Source organism: Myotis yumanensis, unplaced genomic scaffold, assembly GCF_028538775.1.
Source record: "Myotis yumanensis isolate MYYU_CA2020_CCGP unplaced genomic scaffold, mMyoYum1.0.hap1 SCAF_18, whole genome shotgun sequence".
Taxonomy (NCBI): domain Eukaryota; kingdom Metazoa; phylum Chordata; class Mammalia; order Chiroptera; family Vespertilionidae; genus Myotis; species Myotis yumanensis.
In genome coordinates, this window is record NW_027223769.1 from 34,324,813 (window position 1) to 34,338,946 (window position 14,134).

Here is a 14,134-nt window from a genome sequence, read left to right on the forward strand (position 1 = left end):
CTGGGGAGGTCAGGAGGTCGAGATCCAGGCCAGCTTAGGCCGCAGGGACTGGGGTGGCCACCTCCTCCTCCCCAGGCAGTCTGGGGCTGCTGAGCTCAGGCCCAGGGCAGGAAGCCTCCAGGAGTCCGTGGGGCTCCCCTCATGGTCACAGTGACCATCCAGGGAAATTGGGGGGAAGAGAAGCAGCCTCCTAAGAAGCAGCTCCCTGGGCAAGGCGGAGGCCCAGGTCTCAGAGGCAGGGCCTGGACCCCATGGGTGATGCTGAGGTTCTGGGACCCTGGCAGCGTCAGGCCTGCCCCTCTGAGCAACCTGGACAATGGTTTTGTCCTGCGCGTTTGGTCTGAAGCAGCGGTGAGCGGGCATGGGACACACCTGGGGGCTTTGGAAAACAGGTGCTGCTCCCAGTCTGACGTCATAGCTGGGCTGGGGCGGGGAGCTTGCATTTCTAACCAATTTCAGGTGATGTGGTGTCTCCGGCCCAGGACCTCACTGAGAAGGCGGGTGTAAGAGGGCGCACACAGGCTGGAAACTAGGGGGTGAGGCATTCCCCCCAAGAGAGGCCCATGTGACTTCCCCATCCCGCCTGGGCTGTGTGAGCCCATTGGGCAGTGAGCCCGCACCTGCAGGGACTGGAGGAGCGGTGAGGTGAGCGAGTGCGCTGGGGGTGGCCAAGGGGAATGGGGTTTGGACCTGGCAAAGTCTGGGGCGGGGAAGATGGGAGGGACGGTGCAGAATGAGAGCTCCGGGGGAAGGGAGGAGGGGCTGGCCCACTTCTAGGGGAGCTGGCATCAGATGGAGGCGCTGATGCTACTACGTGTGTGAGGGGTGGGTGGGGCGGGGGCGCCCCGAGGGGGCCGCTAAGGAGGTCCCTGGGGGTGCTGGGGGCAGCTGGGCTGTGAGGGTCCAGGGAGTCCTTTAGCGGGTAGGGCAGCAATGGGGGAGTGCGATTCCTGAAGAGGCTGGGAGATGAAATTGGGGGGCGGGGAGCTGATGTGGAGTTCAGCTTCCAGGGGCTGAGAGGCGCTGTGAGATCGGGATTTGGGGCCCAGAGAGGGGTGGGGGGGCTGAGCCGGGCATCGAGGGCGAAGTGAGGGTAGCGGAGGCGCGCAGGGAGGGGGTGGAGGGAGGTCGGCGGCGAGTGCCCTGCGGCTCGGAGGAATACGGCGTGGGCGGGGCGTGGGCGGTGCCGGGGAGGGGCGGGACGTGGGCGGGGCTGGCGCCGGGGAGGGGCGGGGCGGGGCGCAGGGGGAGCGCACCCTAGTCCCCGCCGGAGCCCAGCCGGGCGGCCGCGCCTCCTTGCCGTCTCCGCCCGGAGCCCGGCGCCGCCGCCCCGCCGCCACCGCCGGCCCCGCCGTGACGCCCTGCAAGCGCCCCCGGCCCGGGCCGCGGCTCCCAGGTAACTAGGGGCGCGAGGCGGGGAGGGGGGTCCTGGGCCAAGCCCCGACTCCAACCTGATTCTCTCCAAGCTCAGGAGACCTTCCTAGTCGGAGGCAGAGGGCGGGGAGCTCTGGGACCTGCTCCCCCAAAGTCAACCCAGGCCCTAGAAACTTTCCCTGAGCTCCCCCTCTGCAGAGGGCCCGGGTTCGGCCTGACCTCACCCCTACCCCACATACACCCATCGAGTAGCCCAGACCCTCTGCTCCCTGCCCTCAGGTCTGCTGCCCCCCAGGGGCATAACCCAGGCCAGGCAGCCCCCACTTTCTGCACCCCACTTTCCTGCTCTCTCAGCTCCCCCAAATCCCAGGAGACTTTTCTCTACCCCACTTGCCCCCACTGCCCACCCCCACCTCCCCTGCCCCCTGCCCCCACTGCCCACCTTCACCTGTCCCCACTGCCCACCTACAACTTAACCTCTTGGCCAGCTGTCTGCTGCCCTTGAACCTTTCTCCCCTGGCCCTGGGGGTTCCTGTCCACCTTCTCCCCCAGGACCCCCAAGGCCCCGCTTCCAGTCCGATGCTTTCTGTCACTGCAGAGGGACAGGGCACCTGGGTGATGTGAGCAGAGCAGGGCCTCCATGCAGCCATTCCTGTCCCCCCACCAGGCGTGGGTCCCAGAGCTGTGCCCCCTCCTGGCCAGCTGCCTGCCTCTCTGTGCCTGGAAGCTGGCTACTTCCAGCCCTTCCCACCCGGCAGGACAGCAGGGCTGGGCATGACCTCACCCAGCCACCCTGCTGGAGGGGTGGGGAGAGGCTCCCAGCCAGGTCTGGCCAGTGTCAGCAGCGTTTCCTCCCCCAGGCAGCGTTGAACCAGCTGTGGGTCTGATGCCCTGCTGCTTCCCCAGGAACAACAGTTTGCTGGCCATGACCATGGGCACTGGGGAAGCCCTGGGATCCCGGGAGGTGGGGCCCGCCACTGCTCACACACCCTGGAAGTTACACCTGTGGACGGTGAGCGGATCCGGCCAGGGGGTAGCGGGCGACAAGTCCTGGAGAGAAGCCTGCTTTCGGTTCCTAGATAGCCAGCTCCCACTCCACACTAGGCACCATCCTAGCTAGGTGCTGGGATGGAGCTGTTTACTAGACAGAACAAGGCATCAGGGAGCAGACATTCGAGGGCATTCTAGGAGACTGAGCTGTCGAGGAGCCAATGAGCTGTTGAAGGAACAAGAAAATCCTTCCATGATGCACGTAGCGTGGACAGTGAAACTGGATGTTGTAACAGGCTGGCTGGCGGGGCTCCTGTGGCCAGGGTGATCAGGGAAGGCCTCTCTGAAGAGGTGACCTTTGAGTTGAGACCTGAATGAAGTGGCAGAATGAACTTGGGACCATCTGAGGGAACAGTGTTGTGGGCAGGGAACAGCAGCAGTGGTCTGCGTGCGCAGGAGTTAGGCAGGTTGAGAAAGAAAGGCCAGGGCCCTGGCCGGTTTGGTTCAGTGAGTAGAGCATCGGCCTGTGGACTGAAGGGTCCCAGGTTCGATTCCGGTCAAGGGCACATGTAGGGTTGCAGGCTCGATCCCCAGTAGGGGGGCATGCAGGAGGCAGCGATCAATGATCCTCTCTCATCGTTGATGTTTCTATCTCTCCCTCTCCCTTTCTCCTCTCTCTTCCTCTCTGAAATCAATAAAAATTAAAAAGAAGAAGAAAGGCCAGCACAGGAGACAAGGGTGGGGTGGGCGGGGACGGTGGGGTAGGCGGAGTGGGCAGGGAGCAGGGGAGAGCAGAGCACCCGGCTGGTGTGGAAACAGCACCACTTTTCTAACTTAAGGGCCAGGAGACAGGACTGTTCAGCTGTCCCCCGTCCCATGGTTCCTCTGCCCATCTGGGTGTTCGATCTCTTTGCCACCCACCTTTGGATGAGGCCTGCAGTGTTTTAGATGGTGGTTCCTTGTGGGAATTTGCAAGGGGGGATGAGGGAGGTGGGGGAAGGCAGAAGGGAGACCCCTCCTGGATCCGGTAGAAATCACACTCTGGGAGAGAGGGCCAGACCTGGTGCTGGTGAGAATCCTGCCCACGGGGTCTCTGTGGCGGGTGGAGAAAGTGAGACAACCGGGAGCCAGGTGTCCAGGTAGGGATGTCCCCAAGCCCTGATAAGATCCCATCTCACCGGTGGGAGGCCTAGCCAGGCAGGCAGCACTGCTGCCCTGTCATTGGTTACCAACAGCAGGAGTCGCGTTTGTTCTGGAGCCAAAGCCTCCGGGCAGAATCCAGGTGCTCAGAGGGGGTGCTTAGGGAGGCTGCCCCATGGGGCAGCTGGGCAGGGGAGCCCCGGCCCTCCCTCTGCTGGGCACCACAGAGTCCCCCTGCCCCCTCCCACAGGACACCTGCCCTTCCCTGGGGAGAGGGCCGGCTCAGCCCTGCTCTCTGTGAAGGAGCCGAGGTGGCCTGGCCCAGGGCTGGTGCTGTCTCAGCTGAGACGGGACATGGGGGCCCTTGTCCCCCCTGCAGTGGTGAGGGGGCTGCTGGTCACCCTGCCTAGCTTCTCTGGGTGCTCAGAACAGACCTTCTTCTCTGCTGCAGGCTGGTGAGAGGCTGAGCCGGTGGGGGCTCAGGAGACAAGGGGAAGTGGCCCCAGACGGCAGTTCCTGGCCTGCACAGCTTAGCCTGGGGCCATTTCTCCAGCTTAACACCACGCATTCCCTCTGGGGTCCGCATTCCCTCTGGGGTCCGGCTGGTTCCAGGCCCCCCACTGCCCCACCTGATCCCATCGCCTCCCTCCCTCCCTCCCCAATCCCCTTTGCTGTACTTGCCCTTGCCCTTTGCCACCCAGGCTTCCCACGGAAGGTTGCTCGTCTGCTGGTGTTTCTGTGGGTCTGGTTCTAGGGTCAGGTGTGGGCCTATGGACAGACACGGCAGGGGTGCTCCTGAGAGCGTGGCAGCCCAGTCACTGAGCGGATGCCGCTGGGAAGGTAGCTGGTGGCGCCAGGAAGGAGAGGCCGGCCCTGGGCAGGTGGGTGATGGCTGGGTGATGGTGGCCCTGATTTCTGAGGCAGAAGCTCTGGTTCCAAAGTGGGCAGGCAGGAGCCTCGTGGATTTATTTTCTCACTTAAAGCAGGTGGGTTTGTCCTAGCTGGTTCGGCACAGTGGATAGAGCATCGGCCCTCAGACTGAAGGGTCCCGGGTTCAGTTCCGGTCAAGGGCACATACCTCAGTTGCAGGCTTGATCCCAGCCCGGTTGGGAGTGCGTGCGGGAGGCAACCAATTGGTGTGTCTCTCTCACATCGATGTTTCTCTCTCTGTCTCCCTTCCAATCTCTAAAAATCAATGGAAAAATATCCTCATGTGAGGATGAACAACAACAAAAGTAGGTGATGTATCCTCGTGTTTTTTTTTTTTACTAACGGGGAAACTGAGGCACGGAGCTGTGAAGTGGCTTGCCCAAGCTACCCATCCAGCTGATTCAGGCTCCTGGCTGTGCCCCCCTGCGGGCTGCCGTGAGGGCACCCCGGGGCTGGTGTTCCCTTGTCGTGTGCTCTGGAAGGGGCCTTCCATGCGGTGGCCCCACAGCCGGGGGCCAGCCTGCTGTCATCTTGGAGGGGACTCTGTGGAGCTGGTCCTTGCTGGGGTGGGTGGGCAAGGCAGCCCCAGGGGCAGGCCATGGAGACCCATCTCTGACTGACAGAGCCCGGGTGAGGCAGGGCTGATGGGGGCCAGCGCCAGGGAGCGGGCCCCAGACCAGACTTTACAGGAGGAAAGCAGACCGCTTGGGCATCCCACTTGGGAGGGTCTTGGATCCGGGGGCCGGGAGAGAGGGGGTGACCTGGCAGGGAGGCGCTGAGGTGGGGCTGAGGAGGCTGCCAGTGTGCGGGTATGAGGGTAAGATCGGGGAGCGTCACCCTCGTTGCCCGCCTTGTTTGCGTGTGCCCAGGGGGGCCGTCCCATCTGTTCCCTTGTTAGGGACTTAACAGACAGGCTTCCAGGAGATTAATTAATGCCAAGCTGCTGGCACATCCAGCAGCATGCCTGCCCCAGGCTCTGTCCTGGCAGCACGGATGCCCCACTGACTCCAGAAATGCTGCTCCTTCCCACCCGGCGATCCTGGAAACATGGGGGCCATGTGGCCGGCACAGCCTTGGCCCTGAGTCTGGACGGCAGGAAGGGCTTAGGTCATGGCGAGCAGCCAGAGACGGTCGCAGGACGTTCCTCCCTGGGCCTGGCCCCATCACCCACCCCGAAACTTCTCATTTGTCCCTGGCTGTGCCCCGGGCTTGCTGGGTGACCACAGCCATGCTGCTTAGCCTCTCTGAGCAACGTTATTTTCCCATCTGTAAAAGGGGTGTTGAACTGGGTCATCCCTGAGGACACCCCACCCCATGTCTGAGTCTGAGTCCTCGTTCTCTGTTAATTATCTGATTCTGAGTGGCCCCTGCTGGCACGCCCATTGCCTGCCCCATATCCACTTCCCCTTGGCACCCCTTACTGTCATCTGGGGGTGTCCTCTGCCCCAGGCCCAAGTGACGGCAGGTTCTCCTGCCCGTGCTCCTGGGGCACTGCATGGCCCGGCCAGACCCTGAGCTTCCCAGCAGCATGGCTCTACAACGGCCACCTCCAGCAGGCCCAGCACATTCCTCAGGCTTATCTGGGGGCCCGCCCACTGGACTCTGACCTCCCACCCAGGGAGCAACACCCAGAGGAGCTGCTAAAGAGTTCCAAGGGCTGGGGCAGGGCCCAGTGGGCTGGAGGTGCTCATTCTCGGCTTCCTGCCTGGGGCTGGAGAGAACCAGGTAGAGGAGGGGCGGGGGAGCGGGATGGGGAGGTGGGGTCTGCTGAGACCAGCCAGGCAAATTGTTCTTAACCTCAGGAAACGTGGGGTTCACTCAGACCCCAGACTCTGTGCCATCTTCTGGGGAACCCCCACCCCCATCTCTGGAAAGGTGCCCGTGGGCCTCCTGCGCTTGAAGGGGGCAAGTTGCCCTCCGAGTCTGCCCCAAAGTTGTAACAGGAGATCGGGCGGGACAGCAGCGCCGGGCCACCTCCTCCTCCGGCCCCGCCTCCAGTGCGGGCCCACACGTCCTCCCAGGAAGGGGTTAACTGCTAGCCCCAGCCTTGAGGGAGGGGACTGGGCTGGACCATTTTCCTCGCTGCCGCCTCCACCTCGGTTTTCCTGAATGGTTCTGTCGTCCAGGGGTGGGGAGGGAAGGGAAGGAAGAAGGGCGGGTGAAGGGGGGGGGGGGAGGAAGGGAGGGAGGAGTGTGGGAAGAGGAAGGAAAAAAGAGCGAGACAGCCAGGGAAGAGAAAGATGTCACTGCCTAAGCTCCCTGTCATTTCCATTTCCAGCAGGCGCCGGGCGCAGGAGCTGCTCGAACAATGCTGAGGCGGGCGAGGTGAGGAGCGGCCGGCCCTGCCTCCGCGAGGAAGCGTCGAAGGAGTGTCTCGAACAGGTGATCGGAGGAGCCGGAAACCGAGGCCACCTGGGCGGGCATCCCTCCCCTCTCCTCGGCCAGGCCCTGCCCCCCGGAGAAGGTGGGGAAACCATGGCGACCAATTTCAACGACATCGTCAAGCAAGGCTACGTGAAGATGAAGAGCAGGAAGCTCGGGGTGAGCCCCCCTCCTCGGGCCCTGCTGAGGGACGGGCGCCGGCGGGGTGCGGAGGACTTGCTCTGGAGCCTGGTGGGTTGGGGGTCCACAGCCCGGCATCGTGCATTTGCCTCCAGGCTTCTGGCCAGTGGGCTGCCTGGCATGGGTGCCTGGGCCCTGCCCTGCCTGCTGCAGCCCCCGCCCCAGCAGGATGGCTGGCATCCCAGCGGCTGGGCCAGTGGTGGCAGCCGATGGGCCGATGTGCCGGCAGCTCCTGGCTATTGTTGAAGTTGTCGCCAGGGCAGCGGCAGGGGCCGGGAGCGCTGGAAATGCCGGGCTGTGTGCGCTGAGACCAGCTTCCCGTCCCCTCTCCTCTCCTCGCTGCCGCCTCCCTGCCTCTCCCCTCCCCTCTCCTGGCCTCTTTTCTTTTAAGTACCTCCCCGGGCGCCGCTTCCCATTGCTGTCTGTGTGGGTATTTATTTACGCATGCATCTTCGGGTGTTGCTCTCACCGTTAAAGAAGTGTTTGAAAAGGACGGGGGCTGGTTGTGGGGTGCGTGTTGGTGTGAGGGGTGCGGAGGCTGATGTTGATGTGGATTGTGAATGAGAACTTGGGGCCCGTGGCTCCGAGTTGCTCGTCTGTGCTCGGTGTTTGGCCCCGAGCTGGGGCTTGGAGGGCCCGTGGAGATGAAGCCTTGGACCCCTGGGTGTGCGCCCTCTCCTGCACCCTGCCGTGGAGACCCCTCAGAGGGCATGAGCAGGGACCGCAGGGACCAACTTCATGATCTTGGTGGGACTGTCCAGGAATTGCCCCTCTTCCTCTGAGACCCCACCCCCACCCCCCAGTGAGGGGTCTGGCAGCTGCCCTTCCCAGTAGGATGGAAACCCTGGTGACAGGTGGCCCAAGTCTAGTGTTTTACCTGGGCCTCTGGTCCCTCCCTTCTTCCCTCGCCCATGGCCTTGATGGGGTGGGGGTGGGATCAGACTGCTCCAGCTTCCTGGCCCTGCCTGAGTGGGGTGGGGGAGGAGCAGGGCTTCAAACCAGCTCCCCTGCCTGGGTCCTGGACCGAGCAGCGCTGGCCTTGGAGAGGAGATCCCCCTCCTGCCTGAGGGCCCCGTGGGGGTATGTCTGTCTGTCCAGCAGCTGAGCTGGTGGGCGTTTGCAGCGTTATTGGAATTTGGGTTTGTGTCCCACCCTGGGCCAAGCCCAGGAGCCTGGGCTCTGGTGGCTCTCAGCCACTGCTTTTACCCTGAGAGAGGGCTGGCGCCCACTTGGAGCACAGAACGCAGAGAGAGACTGAGGCTGAGGTGGGAAGGCCGAGTGGGTAGGGGCCCAGTTTCTAGTGTGGCTCCTCCTCCCTGTAGGCCCAGACCTAGCAGGTCCCAGGCACTAGCTGGGCTGGGGCGCCTTCAGGATAAAGCCCACTTGGAGGGCAAGCCACTCAGCAGCCACGGGGCTCAGTGTCAGACCTGGTCTGGTAGACTGGGAACCTCTAAGGTGGGCACAGCCAGGGGAAGGGGGGTTGGGAGCTGGGACATGGGTGGGCCCAATCTGGGGTCTCCAGCGATTTGAACTTCCCTATGCAGACTGATATGAAGAACTGCAGTCACCCCTCAGGACAGCCATTCTGGTCTCAGCTCCGAGGTGAGGGGGAGGGGCTGGAAGAGATCAGGAGCCCCCTCCCTGCCTGGGCCTTCCTCCAGGCTGAGGGTGCAGTCTTTCTGAAGTACTGATCAAAGACCTGTGAGAAGTGGGGAAGGAGGGCTCTTGAGCTCAGTGGCTCCCTGGGGCTGTGTGTGTGTGTGTGTGTGTGTGTGTGTGTGTGTGCGCGCGCGCGCGCCTGTAACCAGGCAACCAGGGTGCTCAGGCCCCCCAGGCCTTTTGCCCCTGACGCTGCAGGCTGCACGGAGCCCAACCTGGCAGGGCATATCTGGGTCATGCATCCATCCATCCATTCATTCAGGGTCCCGTCATATGGCCATTCAGAGCTCTGTTAACGAGGCTACCAGGATGTGCGTGAGGATTCTGAGAATAAAACAGTGTTTGTCCACAGGAGGCCGGCTGTGGTTTAGGTAGATAGGCCAGGGGCTGAGCCGGGACCATGGGATGGGGGCTGCCTAGGCCCCCTGTACCCTGGGACTCTGCCTGCCAAAGGCCTGGTGCCTGTGTGGCAGACGGGGCTGGGGAGGGGGCGGGGCTTGGGGCTATGGCCCGGAGGCCCCCTCACCTCCTCTGCTCTGCTCTGGGAGGCCCCTCAGCCTCCCTACTGTTTGCCAGTGAGAGACCAGAGATTTCTGGGGAGTGGGTCCGCAGGCTGCTGGAGTGCCCACTGAAAGAGGAACATTCCAGCGAGACCCTGGGCCGTAAGAGAGCCCGAGCCAGGAAGGAGGGGCCATGGAAGGAAGAGGCGCAGCCGGGCAGGTGGCGAGGGCCACCCCTCACGTTGCCCTGTTGCCCTGGAGAGTGGTCTGCTCCTCCCAGGCGCTTTGGCCCTGGGCACAGGGTCACTGGCAGTATTTGGACAAGGAGGGACCCTTGATGGGGCAGGCACTGTGCTCCGGGTCACCCCAGGTTCCTGGCTGTCCCTTTACCTTGAGAGCCGCCAGTTTCCCAGCTGGAACAGGCAGCTGTCCCTGTCCCCTCCACCCAGGGCTGGTTAGAGAATGAAGAGTGTGTGAGTGGAAGCTCCTGGAGTCGAGGGGGTGTTGCCCGGCACCGAGGACAAGGGCTGTGACGTGCAGGCTGGCGGTGGAAGCGGGCTGATCCCTGCGCCGGGGACACCGCTGTTGTGGCTGGTGCTGCCGGAGCCTGGGCAGCGCTCGGTGTGCAGTGGGCTCCGAGTTCTGGCCCTGGGTCTAGACAGCCTGTTACAGACCGACTGCCGTTTATCAGCTGTTACTTTACTTTTTGGTGCCTCAGTTTCCTTATCTACAAAGTGGAGATAATAGAACCGACCTCAGGAGTGACCCAAATAACTGTGCAGAGTGCGAATACCAAAAAGTACCAATAAGAGGCACTCCGTAAACACGTCGGTACTTAGGTCACAGGACAAAGTCTTCTGACTCCTCCTCGTCCCTCAGTATCCGCAGGAGATTGGTTCCAGGGCCCCTGCAGGTACCGAAATCCACGGATGCCCAAGGCCCTTACATCACATGGCCGAGGACAATGCCTCCAGGCGGGCCTCTGCACCCAGATTCCCAACCACAGATACATATGCTGTATGTTTATTGAAAAAAAAAAAATCCATGTATAAGTGGACCCCGTGCTGCAAACCTGTGTGGTTCAAAGGTCAACTGTGCACTGCGAGCCGAGCTCACAGTAAACCGAGTGCACCTGTGGACCAGCCTTTCCGAGCAGCCAAGAAATAACTGCCTTTCAATGAGGGGGGGTGGGGGGGACGGGACTGGACACACACTCTCCCCCAGGGCCTGGCTGTCCTGCTGGTGTCAGCTGTCCCAGGTTTTCTCCCGGGCTGAGGCCTCCCGGACGGCTGTGCGGCACTGCCCCCTGCGGCAGGCAGGGTCACTGCAGGGCCATGTTGTGGGGAACGGAAGCCTGAGCCCCTGGTCCTTGTCGTCTTGCCCCTCAGATCTACCGCAGGTGCTGGCTGGTGTTCCGCAAGTCCTCCAGCAAGGGGCCCCAGCGGCTGGAGAAGTACCCGGATGAGAAGTCCGTGTGCCTCCGAGGCTGCCCCAAGGTGAGGGGCCTGGGCCCTAGCGCCCCTAACCTGTAAGCAGTGGGTCCAAGAGCACCCTCCTGGGGGTGGCAGAATGGTGGGGGGTGCGGAGAGAGGGGCTCCAACTTGGCTGAGTCCTTTGTGGATGCTGCTCCAGGTGACCGAGATCAGTAACGTCAAGTGCGTCACACGGCTCCCCAAGGAGACCAAGAGGCAGGCGGTGGCCATCATCTTCACTGACGACTCGGCCCGGACCTTCACCTGCGACTCAGGTGAGGAGCTGGGGCTGCAGACCTCCCTCCAGCCTCCACTGGGCCGGCCGTGCTTCAGTGGGCCAGTTGGAGAAGGCAGAGCAGGGCTGGCTCTGGCTGGTATGAGGGTTGGGGTGCCTTTGAGTGAGCAGGCCCCCAGGATGAGGGGGAGACAGGCCAAATTCACTGGCCTGGCCTCCCTGCCTCACAGGGCGGGCTAACTCAGGCCGAGTAGATGGGGTGGGCTCTGGGGGACCTGAGCCTGCAGCTCACAAGGTACCATTTCTCTAGAGCTGGAGGCGGAGGAGTGGTACAAGACCCTGTCTGTGGAGTGTCTGGGGTCGCGGCTCAACGACATCAGTCTGGGAGAGCCGGACCTCCTGGCCCCAGGGGTGCAGTGTGAACAGACAGGTGAGGCCTGGTGGTGGGGAGGAGGAGGCAGGAGGCGCCCCCTGGGAAGCTCTGGCCCATTCATCCTCTCCCTCCAGATCGCTTCAACGTCTTCCTGTTACCCTGCCCCAATCTGGACGTGTACGGCGAGTGCAAGCTGCAGATCACACACGAGAACATCTACCTCTGGGACATACACAACCCCCGCGTGAAGCTCGTCTCGTGGCCCCTCTGCTCACTGCGCCGCTATGGCCGGGACACCACACGCTTTACCTTCGAGGCTGGCCGGTAGGACCCTCTTGCCTCCCAACCCTGTCTCCCCACGGTCATGACGGTGGCCACCATTCACTCTGAGTCAGGCACTGTGCTGGGAGCTGAAGTTATTTATGGGTGTAACCACCCCAAAGAGAACATAATATTCCCATTTTACAGATGAACAAATTGAGGCTCACAGCCGGCAGGTCAAGTGAGTGTTTATCAAACTCTGTGGGCTCAAATCAAATGCTGGCACTGACACCAGCCTTGGGGTTGTGGACCTGAGCCTGTTTCCTTGTCTGTCACATAGGGGACAAGAAAATACCTAACTTCATGGAATTGTGGTGAGGATGGGTTCCACAGCGTGAACTCAGAGCCAGCATACCTAGGCTTGAATTCCGTGTAATCCTCTGTGTAACCTTCAAGTTACTTACCTCTGTATGCCTGTTTCCTCACTGCAAAGTGGTTTGAGAAAACCCCTAGAAATGAGGAAACTAACGGTGTACAGAGCAGAGGGGAGAGGGAGAAAATGAATGGGCTCATTCCTGTAGAGCATTTAGATGACCACCAGGCACATCGAAACCGCTTGGAATGTTTGAGCCGCGGGTCAGACCCCAGGGTGTCAGCCTGCCTGTTTCCCAGAGGGCGCGGGGTACAGGAAAGCCCAACCAAGCACATGTGTGGGTGCCACCGGGTCCCCACCACCTTGCCTTCCATGCCACTGTGTCCCCAGGATGTGTGACGCTGGGGAAGGGCTCTACACCTTCCAGACGCAGGAAGGGGAACAGATTTACCAGCGGGTCCACAGTGCCACCCTGGCCATCGCCGAGCAGCACAAGCGGGTCCTGCTAGAAATGGAGAAGAATGTGAGGGTGAGGCAGTGGGCGTCTCGGCCCAGGGTACGGGGGCGGCTGGTGGGCGGGCAGGCCGAGCACCTGGAGTGCCAGGGGGCCTCCTCTTAGCGTGCCCACAGGAGAGGCAGGCAGGGTCTTAGGCTGGCTGCTTGAGGGCAAGCCACTGCCCCCCGGGCTAATGGGAGGGACCCCCTTTTCTGGCCCACAGCTGCTGAACAAGGGCACGGAACATTACTCCTACCCCTGCACGCCCACGACCATGCTGCCCCGCAGTGCCTACTGGCACCACATCACGGGCTCCCAGAACATCGCCGAGGCCTCCAGCTACAGCGGTGAGTCCCTGCAGCGCCCCTCGGCCACCTGCCACGAGCCTCTGTGGGAGACGAGGCCTTCTGGGCAGGGACCTTCCCACCTGGACCTGAGTCCTGAGCCTGCCTCTGTGTCCACAGGTGAGGGGCGTGGGGCAGCCCAGGCCAGCTCGGAAACGGACCTCCTCGACAGATTCATCCTGCTAAAGCCAAAGCCCAGCCAGGGGGACAGCAGCGAGGCCAGGACCCCCGCCCAGTGACAGCCGGGCTGGCGTGCACCCATGACTGCGGGGCTGCCCGCTAAGCACTGAGGACAGCCTCAGGGGGCTATTGGCCACGCGCCTGGAGAAAGGGAGCCGCTGTCCCTTCCTTGCCCCCACAGGGGAGGCTGGACCAAGGCAGAGGGCTGGCCACACTGCCTGAGCATGTGCGAGGGGCTGGAGCTACCGTGGGACTATTTACTGTTCATGATTTTAATATATACGGCTTATGACATATCCTGTATTAACGAGATTTCCCCCTGCCCTTCCCTGCCACCACATACAGTTATGAATCCCATGACCAGGCCACCAAGGCTGGTTCTGAAAGTCCTCCGTGGCACAGCTCTCCCGCTGCCAGGACTCGTCTGAGCTGCCAGGGCCAGAGGCAGACAATCAGAACTCAAGGCCGGTGCTGTCGGCAGGCTTCTCCCAGGAGCCAAGGGCTAAGACAGCAAGTGGCTTCTCAGTTCCTCTGGGCCTAGTGGCACAGGAAGGATCCGAACTCATGCGGTGCCACCTGCTGACATCTGGTTGACACCTCAGGTGAAAAGCTGGTTTGAAAAAGAAAATTTCTGCCCAGGCTCCTCCCTGCTTTGTAGGCTGAGAAGATACCCGTGGGCAGGAGTGCTGGTGACCTCAGCCGGGGGAGGCGGCCAGGCCAGGAGGGAGGGCCGGCAGGACTGCAGTGGGGAGCTGCCCTGCGGCCCCCTCTCACTGACCTGGGCCGGCAGTGCCCCTGCGGAGAGAGGAGAGGCCCCTCTCTGGTCTGGCCACCCTCTGGCCAGAAAGGACTCAGAAACCAGCCCTTCCACTTCCTCCCCACATGGTGCTGAGGCTCCCTGCTGAGATGCAATTAAAGCAATTGACTTTCTAGTGCTGGTATTTATTGACTACTGGGCAGAAGGGCTATCTTTCTATCCACATCAAACCTTCGGTTATGTGTGTTGTGTTTTTTTTAAAAAAAAAAAAATACTTAGGGTTCTGATTTGTGGGAACAGACCTTGTTACCCTGATGTAAATAACCACTGTTCAAGTTGTGGCAGGAGGAGGATGAGGCAGGAGGCCCCTGCAGCAGAGCCCTGGAGCCAAGGAGGTGGCCACAGCCAGCTCGGCTCTGAACCGAGCAGGGAGCGACCACCAGAGGCATAAGCCTGCAGGAGAGCCCGCTGAGGCCTTGGAGGGGGGA

The 14,134-nt window shown here is 62.1% G+C and overlaps 2 protein-coding genes across 4 annotated transcripts in view; both read left to right on the top strand.

The window, feature by feature from the left end:
• KIFC3 (kinesin family member C3) overlaps positions 1-14,134 on the top strand; it is a 268,780-nt gene that overhangs the window by 219,623 nt on the left and 35,023 nt on the right. The window lies entirely within an intron of this gene.
• DOK4 (docking protein 4) lies at positions 1,283-13,819 on the top strand. 3 transcript variants are annotated; one of them, XM_070398155.1, is made up of 8 exons: positions 1,283-1,396; positions 6,713-6,975; positions 10,544-10,651; positions 10,788-10,902; positions 11,173-11,292; positions 11,370-11,559; positions 12,260-12,398; positions 12,589-13,819. In XM_070398155.1, the coding sequence occupies exons 2-8, from the start codon at positions 6,910-6,912 to the stop codon at positions 12,946-12,948; spliced, it is 1,098 nt and encodes a 365-aa protein (XP_070254256.1). In that variant the 5' UTR covers positions 1,283-1,396; positions 6,713-6,909; the 3' UTR covers positions 12,949-13,819. The 3 variants fall into 3 exon arrangements, with proteins under 3 accessions (XP_070254256.1, XP_070254257.1, XP_070254258.1); XM_070398156.1 differs by lacking the exon at positions 1,283-1,396 and adding an exon at positions 4,344-4,385; XM_070398157.1 differs by lacking the exon at positions 1,283-1,396 and having other exon boundaries at positions 6,637-6,975; positions 12,589-12,712; positions 12,830-13,819.

What these genes read in the sequence shown, in the direction of transcription:
- DOK4 (XM_070398155.1), top strand. Translation starts at nt 6,910, where the DNA reads ATGGCGACCAATTTCAACGACATCGTCAAGCAAGGCTACGTGAAGATG. An exon ending in TGAAGAGCAGGAAGCTCGGG is followed by an intron (nt 6,976 to 10,543) that starts GTGAGCCCCCCT and finishes CTTGCCCCTCAG; the next exon opens with ATCTACCGCAGGTGCTGGCT. An exon ending in GACCTTCACCTGCGACTCAG is followed by an intron (nt 10,903 to 11,172) that starts GTGAGGAGCTGG and finishes CCATTTCTCTAG; the next exon opens with AGCTGGAGGCGGAGGAGTGG.